Raw genomic sequence first — 21267 nt, forward strand, 5'->3', positions numbered from 1 at the left:
TAGATAGATAGATAGATAGATAGATAGATAGATAGATAGATAGATAGATAGATAGATAGATAGATAGATAGATAGATAGATAGATAGATAGATAGATAGATACGTATCTACCGACTGACCTACCTACCTACTACCTTCTTTCCTTTCTCCTTTTCTTGCCTCCTTCCCTGCTTGAATCTCCAGAGAATGGGCTATTGGTTGATGTTAGGGGAGTCTCCAGAGACAAGGCATACAATACAGAATTTTCTTCTTATTTCAGTTTATTCCCCGTTTATCAGAGGTCGCCAAAATGTTACGTCAGATAACCTTCCTGACAGAACCGCTATTGCTGTAGATGGGGGCACAGGAAAAGCACTGCATGCCACTCCAGTGTTCATGGACTTGCGCCCATGCCTGGTGCTATGCATACAATACAGAATGAACTTTAGTAAATTTGGCATAGTCACTTATTTTTTACTTTGGTGTAAGAGGATCAAGTGATGACAGTTTTGAAGGATTTGGCACAGACATTAGTCAAAACAGATGTGCAGCTGGTGCCATACTAGTAGAGGATGGTTTGAATAAGTTCTACAAATCAATGTAACCCAAATGAAGACAAATTCAAAATGAAACAGTGTACCTGTCACTGAGCTTCTTACATGGAGCTTTCTTCCTTCTTCTAAATTCTCTTTTTCTGTTTGTGAATGATGTGAGTCTCCTTTGTGTGAATGTGCACTGTGTCCTTCCATGAGGTTTTCAGGGTGATATTGGTGGCCACCTGGACACTCCTGCCTTGTGTGCACAGTCTCCCAGTCTTGAGTCTTCCTTGTGTGCACATGCCATCTATTCTTCTCCCAAGTTTCCATAGTGATGGTGGTTGCCACCTGGACACTGCTTGGCATCAACCAATCACATTTTATTTTTCAAATATCTTATAACTCCATCTAATTATGTTATCCTGTTTTAAAGTTACATCCTTCTGTCAGCAAAGGTGTGTGAGTAATTATTATTAAAATAAAAAGACTTTATTAATGTGCTAATACATGACTCAGGTGAAAATGTAAAAAACACACCAATGCATTGTGGCAGCACTGGCCTTCATCAGGGTGAGTTAATTTTATTATGATTCTAATCTTGCTAAGGTGAAGAGTTGTTTACTTGAACTAATCTATATGTTTTATGTCTGTATTTGCAGCACAGAAGCACCAGAAGACCAGCAGACCCTTCCTTGTGCCCTGCTCCCTGTCAGATAATCCACTACTGTCACAAGTCCAAGTAACCCCTAACCTGAAATGTCTGTTTGATTGATTTTTAAATTATTGCATCAAATGGAAATGCCTACATCAGAGGACAGAGATTTTGTCAGTCATGTCTTTTGAATAAAAGGTCATTGACATAATATGCTGGGATTTATCTGCTTAATGATGTGTTGTTTTTACACATACAGTGAGGGATGTTTTGAAAATATAATAGGGGGGGCTGGTTGGGTGGTTGCTTCACCAAACATTTTGGTCAGCAGCCGCCACTGATGTGGAGTCACCAGCCGCTTCTTTTCACCTGACAGTAAGGCGTTTCACCAGGGGGACGTAGCGTGTGGGAGGATCACGCTATTGGGAGGATCACCTCCACCCCAAACAGGCACCCCGACCAACCAGAACATATACCCACATTCGGTTACCCACCCACAGACACGGCCAATTGTGTCTGTAGGAACGCCTGACCAAGCCAGAGGTAACACGGGGACTCGAACCGGCGAGCCTCGTGGTGGTAGGCAATGGAACAGACCACAAAGTCAAATTTGAAAAAAGTCTTTATTTCAGTTTAGCAGAATTCAGATCGATTCAAATACAACAAATGTAGATATGCAATTTGTTTTATATTTTCCAATGCAACCACGTAGTCATCGCTCCTGTACAGGTAAATCAAAGCAAAATATTAAAATGGCTTTGAAAGGTGCTTAGATGATGGGTTACTTAGAACCGACCCTGTACTGGAGGTCCTACAGTAATTACAATGTTATAACATTGCCCTTGCATTCAAAAGTGTACCCACATTTTGACTTTTTCCATTTATAATTTGAATTTCGGGAATAAGACAGACATTGCCTGTTCATTGTCACAGATTTTAAAAACAGCAAAATGATTACTACAAAAAATATTTCTCAACCATAGAAAGAAACAACTTGGAAGCAATGACAACTTTCTAAAGCAAATAAGTATTGATTTTTAACCTATTTGTCAGCTGCAACAAACGTACATTGCTAAAACATTTATATAATAGTCAAGAACAAAGTAACTGGCAAGAACAGTTCAGTCTTGGTTCAGGCACGTATTAACATGTATAAAAAGGCCTTCCTGATTTTTTAAGATGAAAACGTTGGCCCCGATTGTGTTAAAACCAAAAAATCAGGATTACATATGAGCTAATGGGATACGCCTCTTGTTGTGAGACATTCATCAAGTGCTCCTTCGCTTGACTCCTCTTTCTTTATTTGCCAGCACAGTTGGCACAAAGGATGTCTTGACCCTTGGCCACGAAGCTCTTGTTGGACAGACTGAGGGAGCATCTCTTACAGTTAAAGCAGTATTCATGCCAGGAGCTGTCTTCATAGTTTACAACATTCACACCTTTACCAAAACCTGGAAAGGGGAGAGGGAGAATAGAGATAAGGAGAGTTTGACAAATGAGTATGTAATGAGTTGTACTTCTTGCTGCAAAGTTAAGCTTCCCCCCCGAAAGATAAACATGAGTCACATCTTGATTTTGGATTCAAACTAACCAGTACAGGCAATATATACCACATAAGCCCACACAAATCGCAACAGAAACACTTTCAACTGTTCTAGTCTCATAAATATGTAATTTATAACATATCAAAAGTCCTAAGGAATCCAAGTGGTGGAAAGTACTGAAAATTACTGGAATCGCTGATGCCACAACTTCCCATTGCCCCACCCATGTTAAAAAATTCATTTATGCATGTCTTAACTTATGTCCACACAAAGGGTTCAGTACTGTCCACAACCAACCAGAAACTGTTTTACTTAAGACATGGAGTTGGATGCAGTACAGCACATGTGCAAAAGGAAATTCTTAACCCTTAGATGCATAAGTGGGGCAAAATGACCTGTTGGATTCGTTTTCTTGCAACATATTTGTAATGAAAAGTCATTTCATATTCCAGGTATTCCTCAAAAAACTTGTTTTTGATATCAGACCATTTACATTTTTTTTTAATTTACCGTTCATACTTTTTTAAGAAATTGAAGTTTTTGTATTACTACCCCAAGCTTCCTTACCATAAGTGGGTCAAAAATGACCCGCGCTGATTTAATCTCATAGGAACCAGTGATTCTTATCAACCGTAACTGTCAGGTAGAAATTTCCTGGGCCGGTGCTAGCAGATGCCATCTGGATGCTCCACACACCTGACCTTCCAGGAGTCAAAGGCCATGTTCCGTAGGTGCCGGATGGTGGAGCGCTTGTTCAGCATATCCCATGTATCCACATACAAGGGCATCTGCACGCTGTACAGCGAGTATGTCACAAGGAAAGTATGGAGTGGCAGTTGTCATGTTCGACGGTTATCAGGGCACATCCACCAAAGACATGACACACCGCAGGCGAGCAGGTGGGGGACTGGAGCAACCGTAATCATGGATGAGGACATGCCTGATGCAATGAATAAAGACGAGTTCCTTGCAAACAACACAAACAAGCAGCAATTCATCAACATGCTCAGTGGTCACCGACAGAAGAACTGCCAGACGTACCATGCGCCAGGTGGTGCTGATCTCCTCATAGTGCAAAAAGCAGTGGAGTTTGCCACTGCAGCAAACACTGCTCATTGGGGATGATATATAGATCTGCTCGTCCTCCTCATCTACCACACTAACCTCAAGTCACATGACATCTTCTTCAAACCTGAGCCAAAGAAGAGCATGAAGAAGACACGTCTGGAGCATCAAGGCTGTCAAGCAGCAGCTGGGTCCCGGTGTGTGCACTCACATCCTCTTCATCCATGCAATAGCCGGGTGTGACACTACCTCCCACCTTTATGGCATTGGGAAAGGAGCTCCCCTCAAGAAATTTGTGACCAGCGGTGACTTCCGTGAGCAAGCTACAGCATCTGACACACAGTCAGCTCCACACCAGATGTTGTGTTAGTAGCAGAGAATGCTTTGCTGTGCCTCTACTATGGGGAGCCTGAGGAGGGACTCGGCTGACTATGACACAAGTGCTTTTGTGAGAAGGTAGCTACTAGCACTTCTCATGTACAGCCACAGAGTCTGCCACCTACATCAGCAGCAGCAAAGTACCGCAGTCTTTGTGTGTACTACCAGGTGCAGCAGTGGAAGGGAACTGTAAATGAAAACTCCTGCCACAAGAATGGGGATGGAAAAAGAGTGATGGGGGACTTGATGGGGATGGAAAGAGAGTGATGGGGGACTTGTCTCTGTCCAAACTGAGTTACCACCAGTTCCACAGGATCTCCTGTGGGTCATTAGATGCACCTGCAAGACAGACTGCATCAGCCTGAGGTGCACATGCAAGACGTTTGACGTTGGGTGCTCTGTTACATGCAGCAACTGCAAAGGATTGGGGTGTGCAACTTCATCTCAGGCTGCATGTGATGACAGTGAAGATGATGAAGATGAGCCAGACAACTTACACTCATGATGACCAGCAATGTTTGAGTTCTACTTAAAAGTTAACATGTTGAAGTTTATGTTCATCAGTGCCAACATTTATGTTGATTAGTGCCAACTTGGCAGTCACAAATATTTCGAAATTAATATAAAAGTGCTATTTTAAGTGATATTTAAATAATTTTGCTTTAAATTTATGTTAATCAATGCCAATATTTATATGGATTAGTGTCAATTTATGTTGCCTTGTATACTCATATAATGATGTAGCTTTAAAATATTATTTTGGGAAGCAAAAAAAAGTGGTACCAGGGTATGGTTAAGAAGCACCTTCGAAAAATATTTTCCACCACTTGGACCTCTTAGGACTTTTTATATATTATGAGACTTTTATGAGTAATAAATATTTCTCATTTTTTCTCTTGCAATTTGTGCAAGGTTCACCCCTTTTTTCCCACAAGATGCTTGTACTAAACCTGTAATGGGTTTCTGGCAACCACTGCACTTCTTGGCGACGGAGTTCTTGTAGCAGTCAACACAGAAGACCTGGTCCTGGTGGTTGGTGAAGCTGGTCCCAGCCAGAGGCTTGGAGCAAGAGCTGCACACAAAGCAGTGGCTGTGCCATGGCTGGTCCTGGTAGTTGACTCCCCCTGACGTTATGGGCTGGAGGTTAGGACAGGAGAAGACAGGTGAAGAAGAGAGGAGAAAAGGGGACGAGACAAAAAGGGAGAAGAGGTGAGAAAGAGCTACGTGAGATTGATCATAATCACAGCAAAGAAACACTGAATTAAGTAAATCAATCCTAAGTAACTCCTATTTAAATAGAAACTTTTTATTTAAAAAAAATGACGGCCAAACTTTTAAATAAGTGATTGTTTAAACATCATTAAAGAACCCTGAACCCTGTTTGCCTCTTACTTTCACTCATCTCATCCACTTTTCAAATTCTTTTGTGCAATTAACAGTGCTTACAAAATGGCAATTCAATCTGAATAACAGTCAAATGTAGCAGTCTGAATAACAGACATCCCCAGGAACCTTAACTGGATTAAGCTGGCATTAACAATGGATGGATGGGTGGATGGCACATATCGCATTAAAATGCTGTCATCTTCTTTTCAAATATTAGCCCATGTTACCAGTAGCGCTGAGCAATTAACCGAAATGTCACTTGATTTTCAATGGTTGAAAATGTAATTGATGGAAACTGGTTCAATTCTTAAGATTATGAAAACTCTGTTCATGTTTTTGGTCCTTTTTTTTGTTTGTTTCTGAGCTCAGTGATCAGGTTAAAAATGATTGGCCGTGTGTACTACTGCCTTGCAGCATTTGGCCTACTAGAAACCCAGTTCAGTGTTGCAGAACAACAATGACCATAATCCAATGCACCCACAGACATTTCCCAGTGTTTGCAAAGCACTACTGCAGCAGATGGCAGATATGTTATGGCCGAAGGAGAAAAGGAGAAAAGGAAAGAGAGGTGATCATGAAAAGTATTGTTTACTTTCATTATGGTTGTAAATATTGGCTAGAATTGATGGTATTTTGATGGTATTTGGGATTTTAATTTGAAAAGTAATCTTTCTTTTTTTAAAAACAAAAAAAAAGTTTCACTGGTCATAGTCAAGATAGATCTACTAACTACTACTACTTTCGGCTGCTCCCATTAGGGGTCAAGATAAATCGGAGAATTAAATAAAAATCGAAAACATTTATTTCCAAAACCAAATCGAAATCAAACCCTCGTCAAAAAAAATAAAAATACACTAATTGCTCAGCACTGGTTACCACACCCCTAATTCACTTCTTTAATCTATCAAAATTGAAACACTTTGAAACTAAACAAATAGACCTCGGTAAAACGTTGGCTATAAAAAAGTTACCCCATCCCTTTTCAGGGTCAAGGGTTCTGTTTTGCTTGCAACATCTTATAGAATTCACCCACTGTATTTTTTAGGAATGTGTTTGAAGTAAAAGAAGTCAATTCAGTCCACGCAGAAACACGCATTACCTGATTGCAGCTGACACAGTGCTTAGCGAACTTCTTGTCATGACAGGGGCTGCAGTAAACATCACTTCCTTTGGAGAGGAAACTCTGCGAGCCTATTGGCCGTTTACAGTAGCAGCAGGTGAAACATTCATCGTGCCACGACTTTCCTTTGTACTCTACGCTCTCGGTGCCTGCGGGAGGGTTAGAAAATGCTTCGTGTCACCAGAGAGACATTAACATGGGAGAAACATCATGCCAGCCTTTGGTCATTTCAGAGATGTCCCAACCTTATGAGTTGTGTCATAAGTTAACAAAACATGGTTCATTAACTCAAACAAGTGACGGTGACCGTCTCCAGGTCTTCACTTTGTTAACTGCAATGCTCGTAGGGGGTCAGCCCTACGTTCCCTCAGCCCTGTGGTTAGCCATCAAATAGGTTATCTATCGGTTAAGGTGAGGTTGAGGTAAGTGTTGGGTCAAGGTTCAGGTTTAGGTTGAGGTTGAGGTTAAGTCAGAGTAAGGAACATTAGGTTAAGTTTAGGTAAGTCCAATGAAATAGGGTTGAGAGAACATAGACGCGCTCCCCTTGTAGGGCTATTAATGACAAAATGAGGTTTTAATGAGTTTCTGTTGTAATTAACAATATCGTAGGTAATGCCGGACATTTCTACAAAAGAAAACATCATTTGGTAGTTATCTGTTTTGTTTCCGGGGGTTTTACAGTGTGTCCTGTTTACATAGAGTCAGACTTTCAATTTATAACGGTGAGCTTAGCCTAGCTTAGCTCAGGTGCTGTATGTCAACCAGAATCACCAGCTCAAAAGAAGGGAAATACACCCTCAGCCATTTGTTAATGCTTCTTAACAGCCTATTTGTTATTATATAATTATTCATTATATTATATTATATAAAAATATAATATAATAAATATATATTTTATTATTATTATAATAAATAATAATAATAATATTACATATTATTATTTATTTATTATATGTTATTGTAGTTTTTATTATTATTATTATTAGTCTAGCATTCTAAACTAAATGAAAAATAACGCTAGTCTGGCCAGGGGCAGCCCATTTTCCTGACAGCCCATTCTTCCAAGATCCCAGTAGTCCAAAAATGTCCCATTGGACCAAAAGCCCATCTGTCCGACAGCCCATTATCCTGAAAACAAAAGCCTACTGCTCCAAGGGCCCGTTGTTCCCGAAACTACACACTCCCTCGGGTTTTTTGCACTTAATATCTTCGTGTATTTTGACATGCGAACACGAGGATGCTGTTTACTACTACTTTGCATGAACAGGAGGTGTGAGGTTAAAAGCACTTGTGAGAATGTCATCTGTACTTCGCCAGAAATAAGAACCTTCTGGTATTCATATCTGGCTAGTTCAGATCAATGAGCCGCAACACCGCTGGGCAGATGTTATAATGAAACCTGTGATCTGTCAGATTATGTGAGACTGTTTATACCTGGCCTTCACATGTGTCTTGGGGGATCCGATCACAAGTGGACAGCTCTAAGTACAGGAGTGAATGCACCCAATGAGTCATCAATGCATCTTGAGATGCGATCACTCAGGCTACATTCGGAGGTGGCATGGGACACATTTGTCCCCATTGCATTTTAATTGTAATTGCACATGTGTCCCAGGCCACACTGAAGGACCGCCTCGTCAACTGGTGTCCTCTGCATCGGTTGATGTTGTGCTTTGGACCAGCAACACTTGTTCTTTCAATGAACAACACATCCACCTGTTTCCCAGCTCATGATTATGTGGGAAAATGTAAATGTCTGAGCACTAGAGTTTGTAGTTCTCAACCCAAACCCTGTCACAGGCTCAGCCCAATCACGTCGGCTCAGGCTCAGATTATTGGATTATTCCAGCAGGTTTGAGAGGGTTGGGCTCTCTGCTGCCTGCGGCGGATAAATGAACTCGAACCTGAAGCTGAACTTGAATGTGCAAGCCGGCGGAGGGTCTTCCACAGTTGTGGGTCTGATGTATGTCAGAAATTACCCCGAGGAGGCTTCGATGACCGCATAGTGCGTTTACGCTTCAAAGGCGATGTGGATAAATACGTCCCAGGCCACCTCCGAATGTGGCCTGAGCAATCGGCTCTCAAGACGCATTGACAATGCACTGGGTGCATTCACACCTGTGCTTACAGCTGTCCACTTGTGATCGGATCATCCAAGACACATGTGCAATCACACTTGTACTTAGACCCAGGTGTAACAGCCTCTCTGACCATGCTATTAAACACGCCATTTCAGACAGGATACCGCAGTCAGACCTACGCGGTTAAATTGAGGCATAAAATTAGAAATGGTTAAGTTAAGGCATTCTGTTGGAGACGTGGCGTGGGTGGGGTTGGTGCGGTTAAGATTTGGATTAGCATCTGGGGGAGACGGCCAAAATAGCGCATTTTAAGGGCAGGTCACATAATCTGATGGGTCACAGATTTTGGTGTAACACCGGCAGTCACTGAACTAACAGCTCCAGGGAGAGTGTGTATTTTCAGCCTATTTCTCCGAGAAATAACTGAGCTCAACTTAACATCAACACGAGAGCTTGGCCATCGTCTCACACTTCTTAAATTCAGCTCCTGCAAAATAGCCTTCACCTTGTATCAGCCTGATCCTAATTTAATATCATAAAATGCCTTTTTTTTTCTCTCTCAGTACACTGATCTGGCCTGTGGCCTGTCCACACATGTGCAGGTATTTTTTAAAACATAGCTTTTTTATGCATTTTGGCCTTCTCAAGTGAAGATTTTTAAAAAACTCCAGTTTCTGTGTATTGATGCGTACATGTAAAATGGAGCGTTTGGGAAACAATGACGTTACATCTCAATTTGCGCATGCCCATTGTTGCTTTGTGTAATGAGCATGTGCTTGAAACACCAACAAATATGGCAGATATATTACCAGTTTGTTTACATTTGGCTAGAGTTGCTAAGTCTAGTTACAAGTTTACAACTTATAACTAGCCTTTTGTAACTAGTCTAACTAGTCTAGACTTTTGTAACTAGTCCAGTTACAACTTGTAACTAGTCCAGTTACAAGGACCCTTGTAACTAGACTAGTTTTGTGACTTCCTTGTAACTACACTAGTTTTGTGACTCTATTTTGCATAATAGGTCCCCTTTAACTTAGCATTGCTGCACCACTTCACTGGCATTCAAAGGCAACTGCTGCACCCAGTATTACTTGGTCCACAGCATCCAAAGTTTAAAGTCCTGCCAGAGAGGACAGTTTTGGTTCAGGCCCGTTGAACCAGCAGATGGTGGGACAATTTCGAAAAAATACATAAATTATAGAGTTTAGTTTTGTTAGACCAATCATCCATCTTTTTTTTTTTACCCCCTTTTCTCCCCCAATTGTATCCGGCCAATTACCCCACTCTTTCAAGCCGTCCCGGTCACTGCTCCACCCCCTCTGCTGATCCATGGGAGGGCTGCAGACTACCACATGCCTCCTCCGATACATGTGGAGTCGCCAGCCGCTTCTTTTCACCTGACGGTGAAGAGTTTCGCCAGGGGGACAGAGCACGTGGGAGGATCATGCTATTCCCCCCAGTCCCCCCCTCTCCCGAACAGGTGCCTTGATCGACCAGAGGAGGCGCTAGTGCAGTGACAAAGACACATACCCACATCCGGCTTCCCACCTCTAGACATGGCCCATTGTGTCTGTAGGGACGCCCGACCAAGCCGGAGGTAACACGGGGATTCGAACCGGCAATCCCTGTGGTGGTAGGCAACGTAATGGACCGTAATGCTACCCGGACGCCTCAGACTAATCAACTATCTTTGGTGAAGCTTGAAGGTGTACTGCCCTCCTTTTGAGAGGAGCTGCTCATGGTCCCTGTTGACATCCAGCAATTGAGCCAAACTAGACTAAACCCATCATTCAATGTGCCTTCAAACTGCACATACAAACATAAAAAAGGTATCCACTAGTTTGCCTGACTCTATAAGTCGGACACCATAAAAACCCCGGAAACTCAGCTATCGCAAATTTCCACGATGAATAATTTGATATTTTCAATTCGATGGAACAGTCTCACAGATTATCATAAGGGTCGGTAGCACAATAATAAGTAAATCACCCATCTTACCAGCTAGTATGGGCTTATAGCAGCACTGGCACCGCGGCGCATCCTCTCGGGAGCAGCACTTCCCACACATGATGCGGTCATCCTTGGTGTTGAAGGGCTCCTTGGCGAGGGGCTTGTAACATTTAGCGCAGCGGAAACAGTCCTCGTGCCAGTACCGACCCTTGTGGCTGAGTTCCTGTTGGAGAGAGAGATGGGGGGAAGGAGGCAGCCGTAAATGGGAGCGAGGGAGAAAGAGAGAGTCAGGAAAAGAGAGACAGGGGGCAGCACTAACGCTGAAGCTGTGAATATACCACACATGATACTACATGCACACCCCACCCACTAGAAGAAAGGAGGAAAAAAAAAACAAATGGACCCACTTTCACCTGATACTGTGTGGTCCCTCGCACACACACACACACACACACACACTAACAAATACATGCACGCCCCCCTGCCCACACACACCTTCGACTCAACGCTGATTGGTCGGTGACATTCTGCACAGGTGTTGGCGCAGAACTTGGCGTAGCACCGGACACACACGGGCTTGCCCTCATTCCTGACGAACTTCTTCCCGCCGAGGTCCTCCCGGCAGTAGAAACAGTGAGCGCTGTCTGCCATGTCAACACCGTAGCGGGCTCAAACCTGGAGCTGTGGAAGTGATACAAGGAATGAGGGAGTTCCCACTCACAGTTAGTGATGAGACATGTCTAAAGACACTGTGATAGGTCAGTTATCAGTGAATGGTGAAGTACACAGCTAGCCCACTAAACTCACCACACTTTGTGCAGGTCCGTGAGGGGAAAAGCTGAACTAAATAAAGAGAACTCTGCATACCGCTCACCACAACAACACAACACAACAAGTGTTTACTGAGGTATCAGAGCAGCCGTGTCCTTCATTGGAGATCGGTAATCTTTCCACATTTTGCTCAACCTCCTGTTCGGTAGCAACAACGACTATAATGTGCATGCTTTTCGTAAATAGGAAGGATGGATGCTGTCGTTCTAATGGACATGGACCTGCATCGGTGATGCTCAAAGTGTGGGGCGCATCCCCCTAGTGATGACAGTAAAAAGACGACAAAATCAGATGCCTGTAGAGGTGTCAGTACAGTGTACCAGTGAGTATCAGCCCACACACACTGGTGACAAACTGCTCCCAAAGGGCCTCATGTCAAGTTGCCTACCATGTTGGGGAAATGTGGAAAACCACACCTGACAACATGGGGGCCAATACTAATGAGGCTACAGCACCTCAAAATTAGAAAAGGTCCCACTTTGCAACAACACCCCCCCCCTTTTCTGCCCAATTGTATCTGGCCAATTACCCTACTCTTCCGGTTGCTGCTCCAGCCCCACTGTCGATCCCGGGAGGGCTGTAGACTACCACATGCCTCCTCCTCCGATACACGTGGAGTTGCCAGCCGCTTCTTTTCACCTGACAGTGAGGAGTTTCGCCAGGACATAGCTCGTGGGAGGATCACGCTATTCCCCCCCAGTTCCCCCCTCTGCCCCGAACAGGTGCCCCGACCGACCAGAGGAGGCGCTAGTGCTGCAACCAAGACATATACCCACATGCGGTTTCCCACCCGCAGACACGGCCAGTTGTGTGTGTAGGGACGCCTGACCAAGCCGGAGGTAACACGGGGATTCGATCCGGCGATCCCTGTGCTGGTAGGCAACGAAGTAGGCTGCCATGCTACCCGGACACCCTTGCAACAACACTTTTTTAGGTGATATTTCAACAACATTTTCAAGATGATATTTGAAAAGTCTCGTTGGAGTACCCTGAGAGCGGGATAAGCGGTTTGGATAATGGATGGATGGATGGATGGATGGATGGATGGATGGGTGGAGTAGCTTACTGGGAAAATAAATGCTTGCTGATTGGTTATATTTGCTGTACTGACATAAAGTCATCGATAGATTTGCTATTCGTAGGGTGCTGACATTTTTTTCAATCGTGAAAAGTGTGTTCTGAATGACAATGTTTGGGAAACAGCAACACACATATTGACCTCGTACCTGTGCCCACAGGTAGAGGTGGAGCAAAATGTACCCAAGAAGATGCTTTGTTTAAAGAGATGAATATCCTCTAACATCAATGAGAATGAGAATGAAAGGGAAGTTCTTCTGTACTTTTGCATTTTCAGTGTTACTGGGCCATTACTACGCCTTTTAAACCTCCTCGAAAGCTTCATGGCACTGGAGCGGCTGTGCGTTTGTCCTTCAGCCACAACTGGGAGCAATGAACCAAGGTCAAAGATTTTATCAGAAAGCAAGCTGTTGATTTAGCCGCTAATGTAGATCCCCCGGCCTTCGTTTTATGGCTGCGTGTAGACTGCTTTTCATATAAGTTTAATTTATTATTATTATTATTATTATTATTATGGCCCTGTCATGAGTGCTATTCTTTAATTTCCACAGTCAATGCTGCTCATTAACCATAATTAAGACTGGATTGAAATGATTTGAACAAAATTGTCAGAAGTGTTCCAACTACAAACACTACCTCCAATCACCACAAGGGGGCACTGAAGGTTTGTTTTGTACGTTGGAGAGGAGAGGAAATGAACAGAGAGGAACTTACCCACACACATAGACCACTGTTGCCATGGCATTTACTTTAATGGTTGCCAAGACTAACACAAAGACATTATTATTGTTGATCTATTTACTTGTTTTTCTGTGTGCGAGCATAGTAACTGTACACGTCTGTTACTGTATGACTCTGAATAAGTCTCATTATGACTTATTTGACCTGTATATTTGCACTTGTGCATACAACCTATGTAAGTGTGTTTATGCATTGTGTGTGTAACCATAGCAGGCTACAGTTCGGTCAGGTGGGCCTGTCCCTTCACATCTTTATTTGTTATCGCTACCTGATACAACAGATCATATAAATTATGGGCCTGTTCCTTCACACCTCTATTTGTTATCGCTACCTGATACAACAGATCATATACATCATCCTTTGGACAATAAACTAAGATGTAATACAGGACAACGGTCTGAGAACCAGAAAAAGGACTGAAATTACAATTATAACATTGGCACATTGTAGAAATTACGTGTGTAAGATTATCTGCAGCAGAAAGACTCAAGCGTTTGCTGAGTTTGGCATTCTTGCAAAAGCTACTCTGCATTATTAAGCTAATTTTACTGTGCAATTGATTTTACTGTCATTACTTTGAGTGGACGAGTATTGCTGGGATTCATTGTGCAGTGAGGTCTATCATGTGTTCGTTCACACACATGCACATTATATTCTAAGCATACACGCAGCACTGTTGCTGCCACCATGCTTGTTTTAAATGACATTATTTTGTCTTTGGATAGAAAGAAACACCGTTCAGCTCTTTTTATAGATCTTTCAAAGGCGTTCAATACGGTTGACCGTGCACTGCTTTTAAAAAGGTTTCGTAGTATCGGATTTGATGAAATTGCTTATAAATGGTTGCAGGGTTACCTGGGTGTAATACTCGTTTTATGCTGATGATGCAACTCTCCACAACAATGCCCAACACTGTACATTCTGCTGTTAAATCCCCTCAGCGCTGCTTCACTGATTTCACAAGTTGCCCTCAATAACCATAAATCAGTTCTTAACGCTGTTAAAACTAAATTCGTGCTTTTCACCAGAGCCAAAAATATTGACTATGATAATCTTATCAGCTCTAATAAAAAATAGTACAACTATTAAAAGAGTCACAGAATAAAACTAACTTGGTATCTGGATTGATGAGAAGATAACTGTTAAATATCATGTGGCTAATCTGGTGAGCAAATTAAGGAAAAATAGGTTCATTTCATAGGAACAAAGCATATTTTCCTCTGCATTGTAGAAGGATGCTTTTTGAGACAACTTTTCTATCAGTATTGGATTATAGTGACATTTTATACATGCATGCGACCCTGGAGCCCTTGGACACCGTTCGTCCCTCTGCACTGATTTATTACCGGTGGTAATTATAATACTCGCCGCTGTGGGCTGTATGCCAAGGTTCGGTGGCCCTCTGTCTCTGTAAAGCGTCATAAACAGTGGGTTTTATTTATCAATAAGGCCCCTTACTGGTTTTTTACCCCCTTACATTATTTCATGGTTGTCTTTTAATGCAGGCCCCTATCGAACACGCTCAAATGACTGGATTATGTTGCAGGTGCCAGCTGTTTTTTAAATCCAGTTTTTCGCACTGTGCGCCCGAAACCTGCAACAACATGCAGAAATGTGCCTTATTTGCAATCTTAGGGCAATTAAAACGTTTAATTTCACTAATTTCATTTCCAACTTCTTGCTTTTAGCTGACTGGTTTGCTATAAATGTTAAATTGCTTTATCTAATTTCCAAGGTTGTTACGTTAGTATTTTACTAATTTGATTTTTTATTACTTCTACTTTTTTTAATCACCTTTTTTGTTCCTTCTCAGTAGCTTATCTGTGTTTGCTCAGCTACTATATTGTCAACGAGGCGTCCACCTCAAGATATTTCCGAGTCTAAATAAAGGCTGGACGAACGCCCATTCTTCGAGATAACCATTTCTCAGCCCATAAAATATGATAAATAAATCACTCCCCCCTCAAATACATAATCCCGTAATGTTCCCCGACATAGAAATGAAATCACTGGGTTCATCTCCGTAAGTCCCGGACTTGAATCTGTGATTACAGGGTGGAGATTTGCAAATGGTAAGTTCATAACATAATAAGCCAATGTTCTCATCAACCGAGCTTACACGCAGTAAAAGACAAGGATGGAAACAGAAGGTCTGCTAACTACATTTTTTCCCCCACCATGAAGTTCACACTGACTAGCCATGTGGAATTCAGCTACAATAGCGTGTGTGTGTGCGTGTGTGTGTGTGTGTGTGTGTGTGTGTGTGTGTGTGTGTGTGTGTGTGTGTGTGTGTGTGTGTGTGTGTGTGTGTGTGTGCGTGTGTGTGTGTGTGTGTGTGTGTGCGTGTGTGTGTCAGAGAAAAAGTGCATGTGTTTGCAGATAGTCTGTTAATGTCTATGTACACATCTGTATTGTATGCATCCACGCATGTGTGTTAGTCTGCACACACATGTGAGTGTGTGTGAGTGTGTGTGTGTGGGGGGGGGGGGGGGGTATGCACTCACATTGAGGTTGAGCTGCGAGTGCATAAAGGAATGCTTGGTATGAATAATGCGGTGAGATCTGGAATGTTGACAGTTTTTTGACATAACTGAAATGCTAGCATGCACACACACACACACACACACACATGCGCACACAAAACCAGAGTCCCACTTCTGACATAGACCACTCCCTGGAAAACCACCAAACCACAAACTATACCATTTCCCATTTCATTGGGGAACCATGTCAACAGCAGCCCATAAAGTTCCCTCAATGTGGTCTTCATTTTGGCTGAGGACTAACGTAACCCAGATTTTGGGCAGCATTTATAGTTTTAAAATCCTCCCGTTTCTTCTTACTTTCCCTAAACTCTCGACAAAATGGCAAGAAAACAGGAGCCTTTACAAGATTTCCACCAGCTCGAGGTGTTTCGGGAGACGCTCGACTAATATGAGCAGTGACGCTCCGTAAGGAAAGCGGTACGTATAAGAAAGTTGAGCCGCATGGAAAATGCTGCATTCTTGTTTTGGGGTTTTTTTGGGGGGGTGGGGTGGGGGGTGGTATTACATTTGCAACTTTTACTTGACCTCATTCATGGACATTTACCAGACGTGGTCAAGGTGCGGTGCTGAAATGATCGTAACTGCAAGCAGGGGAGCCCTCATGCCGCGGCCTGTATGAGTGAAGCTCAGTGAAGGCTTACATGGGGGGTCATGTGGTCTGCTCTGGTCTGGTCTGGTCTGCTCTGCTCTGCTGGTGCTCGTGCAGTCGTTTCAGTGAGATAATGACTCCCGAATCTAAAACCAAGCACACAAGTCAGCGGCAGGTTTGTTGGTTGACCAGGTGAGGTTAACTCATCTATCTGCATGTCATGTGAACCGAAGGCAAAACGCCCCCCCTCCTCTCCCCTCCCCTCCCCTCCCCTCCAGTTGTACTTGGCCAATTACCCTACTTTCCGAGCCGTCCCGGTCGCTGCTCCACCCCCTCTGCCGACCCGGGGAGGGCTGCAGACTACCACATGCCTCCTCCGATACATGTGGAGTCGCCTTCTTTTCACCTGACAGTGAGGAGTTTCACCAGGGGGGACGTAGCACGTGGGAGGATCACTCTATTCCCCCCAGTCCCTACCCCCCCCCAACAGGCACCCCGACCAACCAGAGGAGGCGCTAGTGCAGCGACCAGAACACATACCCACATCCGGCTTCCCACCCGCACACACGGCCAAATTTGTCTGTAGGGACGCCCAGCCGAGCCGGATGTAACACGGGGATTCGAACCAGCGACCCCTGTGTTGGTAGGCAACGGAATAGACCGCCACGCCACCCGGATGCTGGCAAAACACTCTTGTCGTCCGTTATTTATCAGTCAACATCTGGTCTACAGAGATAGTGTGGATTTCTCCCTTTATAGAATGAACCCTATTTTTAAACTCTCTCACTCTTGTCTTTCCTCTTCCACACACTCATACAACCTCAAAGCAGTCAGTATTTATTTCTCTCTTTTCTTCTGTTCTTTGCCAGTTCCTCTCCTCTAAAAGGCAAAAGGTAGAAGTTCTCCCCAGAGACTAGCAGGTATATTTAAATCCCAGCACAGGCCTCGGTTGTGTACTTTCTTTGTCTGCAGCAGCAGACAGGAGATAACATTCATAGCCTTGGTTGCTACCAGCATCAAAATATTGTTATCTGATCACCATGGGAGCCAAGAATTAGTGACAGGAAACAAAGCGGTATCCATTCAGCAAGAAGGAAATGAGAGCAGGTCTCTTTGACGTCAAGGACCTATGAGGCCGGTGCTGCTGAAGGTTTCACTTTATCACAGGGTTCACTGGCTGATTTTTTTTTTTTTTTTTTTTGCAGGATTGGAAATCTGTCATTTAAGGTTTTCGGTACGCCATTACTTCACCTCTTTCTCTAATGACAAAGTTTTTGAGTTTCTATGAACATAGTGGACCCAACTGATGAGAAACCGTATGGGAAGTCGGGTCCTGTTTCTCCGCTGGGTCAGACGACAGAATCTGGAGCCCTCTTGGAAAGCAACGCTGCAGCCAAGCACAACATTGTGTGTGTGCATGCATGTAAGTCTGTCTGGGTGTGCATGTGTGCGTGTTTGAGTGAGTGGGCGTGTGCATATTAAATCTGTCTATGCATGGCTGTGCGGGTGCACATGCATATTTGTACTTGAGCCTGGCTGCAGGCAGTGCTTATGTACAGCGATTAGCCAAAACATTAAAACCACTGACAGGTAAGTGAATAACACTGATTATCTTGTTACAATAGCACCTATCAAGGGGTGGGACATATTAGGCAGCAAGTCAAGTTTAGTTCATGGATACAGGAAAAAAGATTTTAATACATTGCAGTGCAGGCCTGTTTCATGCATCTTGCACTCATCAGCTGCTAATATATATATATATATATATATATATATATATATATATATATATATATATATATATATATATTTGCTAATATCTTTGCTAAAAGAAACACTCAATGGTAGGGAAAGTGCTTATGGCATGAAACAGACTTGTCCTGTCTCATAAAGAATTTACTTGACTCACTTGATTATTTATATATATATATATATATATATACACTACCGTTCAAAAGTTTGGGATCACCCAAACAATTTCGTGTTTTCCATGAAAAGTCACACTTATTCACCACCATATGTTGTGAAATGAATAGAAAATAGAGTCAAGACATTGACAAGGTTAGAAATAATGATTTGTATTTGAAAAAAGATTTTTTTTACATCAAACTTTGCTTTCGTCAAAGAATCCTCCATTTGCAGCAATTACAGCATTGCAGACCTTTGGCATTTAAGCTGTTAATTTGTTGAGGTAATCTGGAGAAATTGCACCCCACGCTTCCAGAAGCAGCTCCCACAAGTTGGATTGGTTGGATGGGCACTTCTTTGAGCAGATTGAGTTTCTGGAGCATCACATTTGTGGGGTCAATTAAATGCTCAAAATGGCCAGAAAAAGAGAACTTTCATCTGAAACTCGACAGTCTATTCTTGTTCTTAGAAATGAAGGCTATTCCATGCGAGAAATTGCTAAGAAATTGAAGATTTCCTACACCGGTGTGTACTACTCCCTTCAGAGGACAGCACAAACAGGCTCTAACAGGTACTATTTAATGAAGATGCCAGTTGGGGACCTGTGAGGCGTCTGTTTCTCAAACTAGAGACTCTAATGTACTTATCTTCTTGCTCAGTTGTGCAACGCGGCCTCCCACTTCTTTTTCTACTCTGGTTAGAGCCTGTTTGTGCTGTCCTCTGAAGGGAGTAGTACACACCGGTGTAGGAAATCTTCAATTTCTTAGCAATTTCTCGCATGGAATAGCCTTCATTTCTAAGAACAAGAATAGACTGTCGAGTTTCAGATGAAAGTTCTCTTTTTCTGGCCATTTTGAGCGTTTAATTGACCCCACAAATGTGATGCTCCAGAAACTCAATCTGCTCAAAGAAGTGCCCATCCAACCAATCCAACTTGTGGGAGCTGCTTCTGGAAGCGTGGGGTGCAATTTCTCCAGATTACCTCAACAAATTAACAGCTAGAATGCCAAAGGTCTGCAATGCTGTAATTGCTGCAAATGGAGGATTCTTTGACGAAAGCAAAGTTTGATGTAAAAAAAATCTTATTTCAAATACAAATCATTATTTCTAACCTTGTCAATGTCTTGACTCTATTTTCTATTCATTTCACAACATATGGTGGTGAATAAGTGTGACTTTTCATGGAAAACACAAAATTGTTTGGGTGATCCCAAACTTTTGAACGGTAGTGTATATATATATATATATATATTTTATAAATCCATATCCTATTTAAATGGTGTATCCCTCTCTCACTCCAATGTGTGACTAATGTGTTTTCTTGTCTCTTCTCCTGTGTGTGTGAATGGTGTGTTGTGAGTCTCCCCTGTGTGCATGTGTAGTCTGTCCTCCTGTCAGGTCTCCATGGTGATGGTGGTCACGCGGCTCAGGTCCTGGGCTGTTCTGGTGGCATCTGGACACCTCTTGGCATCCTCCTCATCATGTTCTTCATATATCTTACAATTCCATTATAATTCTGTTGTCCTCTTTCAGTGTTGTATTCTGTAAATTGTGTTTTATTCTGTACACACAACAGCCATTGTACGTTGTCCATCTTGGGAGAGACAGCCTTCCTCTTTTGCTCTCCCTGAGGTTTCTTCCTATTTTTTCCTCCCTGTTAAATGTTTTTTTTTAGGGAGTTGTCCCTTATCCGATGTGAGGGTGTAAGGACAAGATGATGTATTGCTGTAAAGCCTCCTGAGGCAAATTTGTAATAAAGGGCTATATAAATAAAATTGCATTGACCTGACTTCTTGAAGCTGATGTGCTGGAAGCAGGAAAAATGGGCAAGCATAAGGATCAGAGCGACTTTGACAAGGGCCAAATTGTGATGTCTAGACGACTGGGTCAGAGCATCTCCAAAATGGCAGGTCTTACGAGGTGTTCCCGGTACGCAGTGGTCAGTACCTACCAATAGTGGTCCAAGGAAGGACAACTACTGAACCAGCAACAGAGGTCAATGGGCGCCCAAGGCTCATTGATGTGCGTGGGGACCAAAGGGTAGCCCGTCTGGTCCGATCCCACAGAAGAGCTACTGTAGCTCAAATTGCTGTAAAAGTGAATGCTGGCTACGATAGACAGGTATCAGGACACACAGTGCACCACAGCTTGCTGTGTATGGGGATGTGTAGCCGCAGACCGGTCAGAGTCCCCATGATGACGCCTGTCCACAGTTGAAAGCACCTATAATGGAGATGTGAGCATGAGAACTGGACCCTGGAGCAATGGAAGAAGGTGGCCTGGTCTGATGAATCACGTTTTCTCTTACATCATGTGGACGGCCGGGTGCGTGCACGTAATTTAGCTGGGGAAGAGATGGCACCAGGATGCACTATGGGAAGAAGGCAAGCCAGCGGAGGCGGTGTGATGCTCTGGGCAATGTTCTGCTGGGGAGACCTTGGGTCCTGGCATTCATATGGATGTTACTTTGACATGTACCACCTTCCTAAACATTGCTGCAGACCAGGTACACCCTTCATGGCAACAGTATTCCCTGATGGCAGTGGCCTCTTTCAGCAGGCTAATGCACCCTGCCACACTGCAAAAACTGTTCAGGACTGGCTTGAGGAACATGACAAAGAGTTTCAAGGTGCTGCCTTGGCCTCCAAATTCCTCAGATCTCAGTCCAATCGAGCATCTGTGGGATTTACTGGAAAAATGAAGTGCGATCCATGGAGGCCCCAGCTCGCAACTTACAGGACTTAAAAGGATCTGCAGCTAACATCTTGGTAGCAGATACCAGAGGACACCTTCAGAGGTCTTGCGGAGTCCATGTCTCGATGGGTCAGAGCTGTTTGGGCAGCACAAAGGGGGACCTACGCAATATTGCACAGGTGGTTTTAAT

At 43.3% G+C, this 21267-nt stretch overlaps 1 protein-coding gene across 4 annotated transcripts in view; it reads right to left on the bottom strand.

Annotated features, from left to right (window-relative positions):
• Positions 1–1771: 1771 nt before the first annotated feature.
• LOC130116693 (four and a half LIM domains protein 1-like) overlaps positions 1772–21267 on the bottom strand; it is a 23493-nt gene continuing 3997 nt past the window's right edge. For 3 of the 4 annotated variants that reach the window (XM_056284690.1, XM_056284689.1, XM_056284693.1), the window contains exons 2-6: positions 11187–11372; positions 10740–10914; positions 6640–6809; positions 5105–5291; positions 1772–2618 (exon numbers count right to left, since the gene is read on the bottom strand). In XM_056284690.1, the coding sequence (XP_056140665.1) occupies positions 2467–2618; positions 5105–5291; positions 6640–6809; positions 10740–10914; positions 11187–11342 (840 nt within the window). In that variant the 5' untranslated portion in view covers positions 11343–11372 and the 3' untranslated portion in view covers positions 1772–2466. Of the gene's footprint in view, positions 2619–5104; positions 5292–6639; positions 6810–10739; positions 10915–11186; positions 11373–16527; positions 16622–21267 lie in introns of all 4 variants that reach the window. The other variant, XM_056284692.1, reaches the window with a different exon arrangement.

This window comes from Lampris incognitus, chromosome 8 (assembly GCF_029633865.1).
Source record: "Lampris incognitus isolate fLamInc1 chromosome 8, fLamInc1.hap2, whole genome shotgun sequence".
NCBI classification, from domain to species: Eukaryota; Metazoa; Chordata; class Actinopteri; order Lampriformes; family Lampridae; genus Lampris; species Lampris incognitus.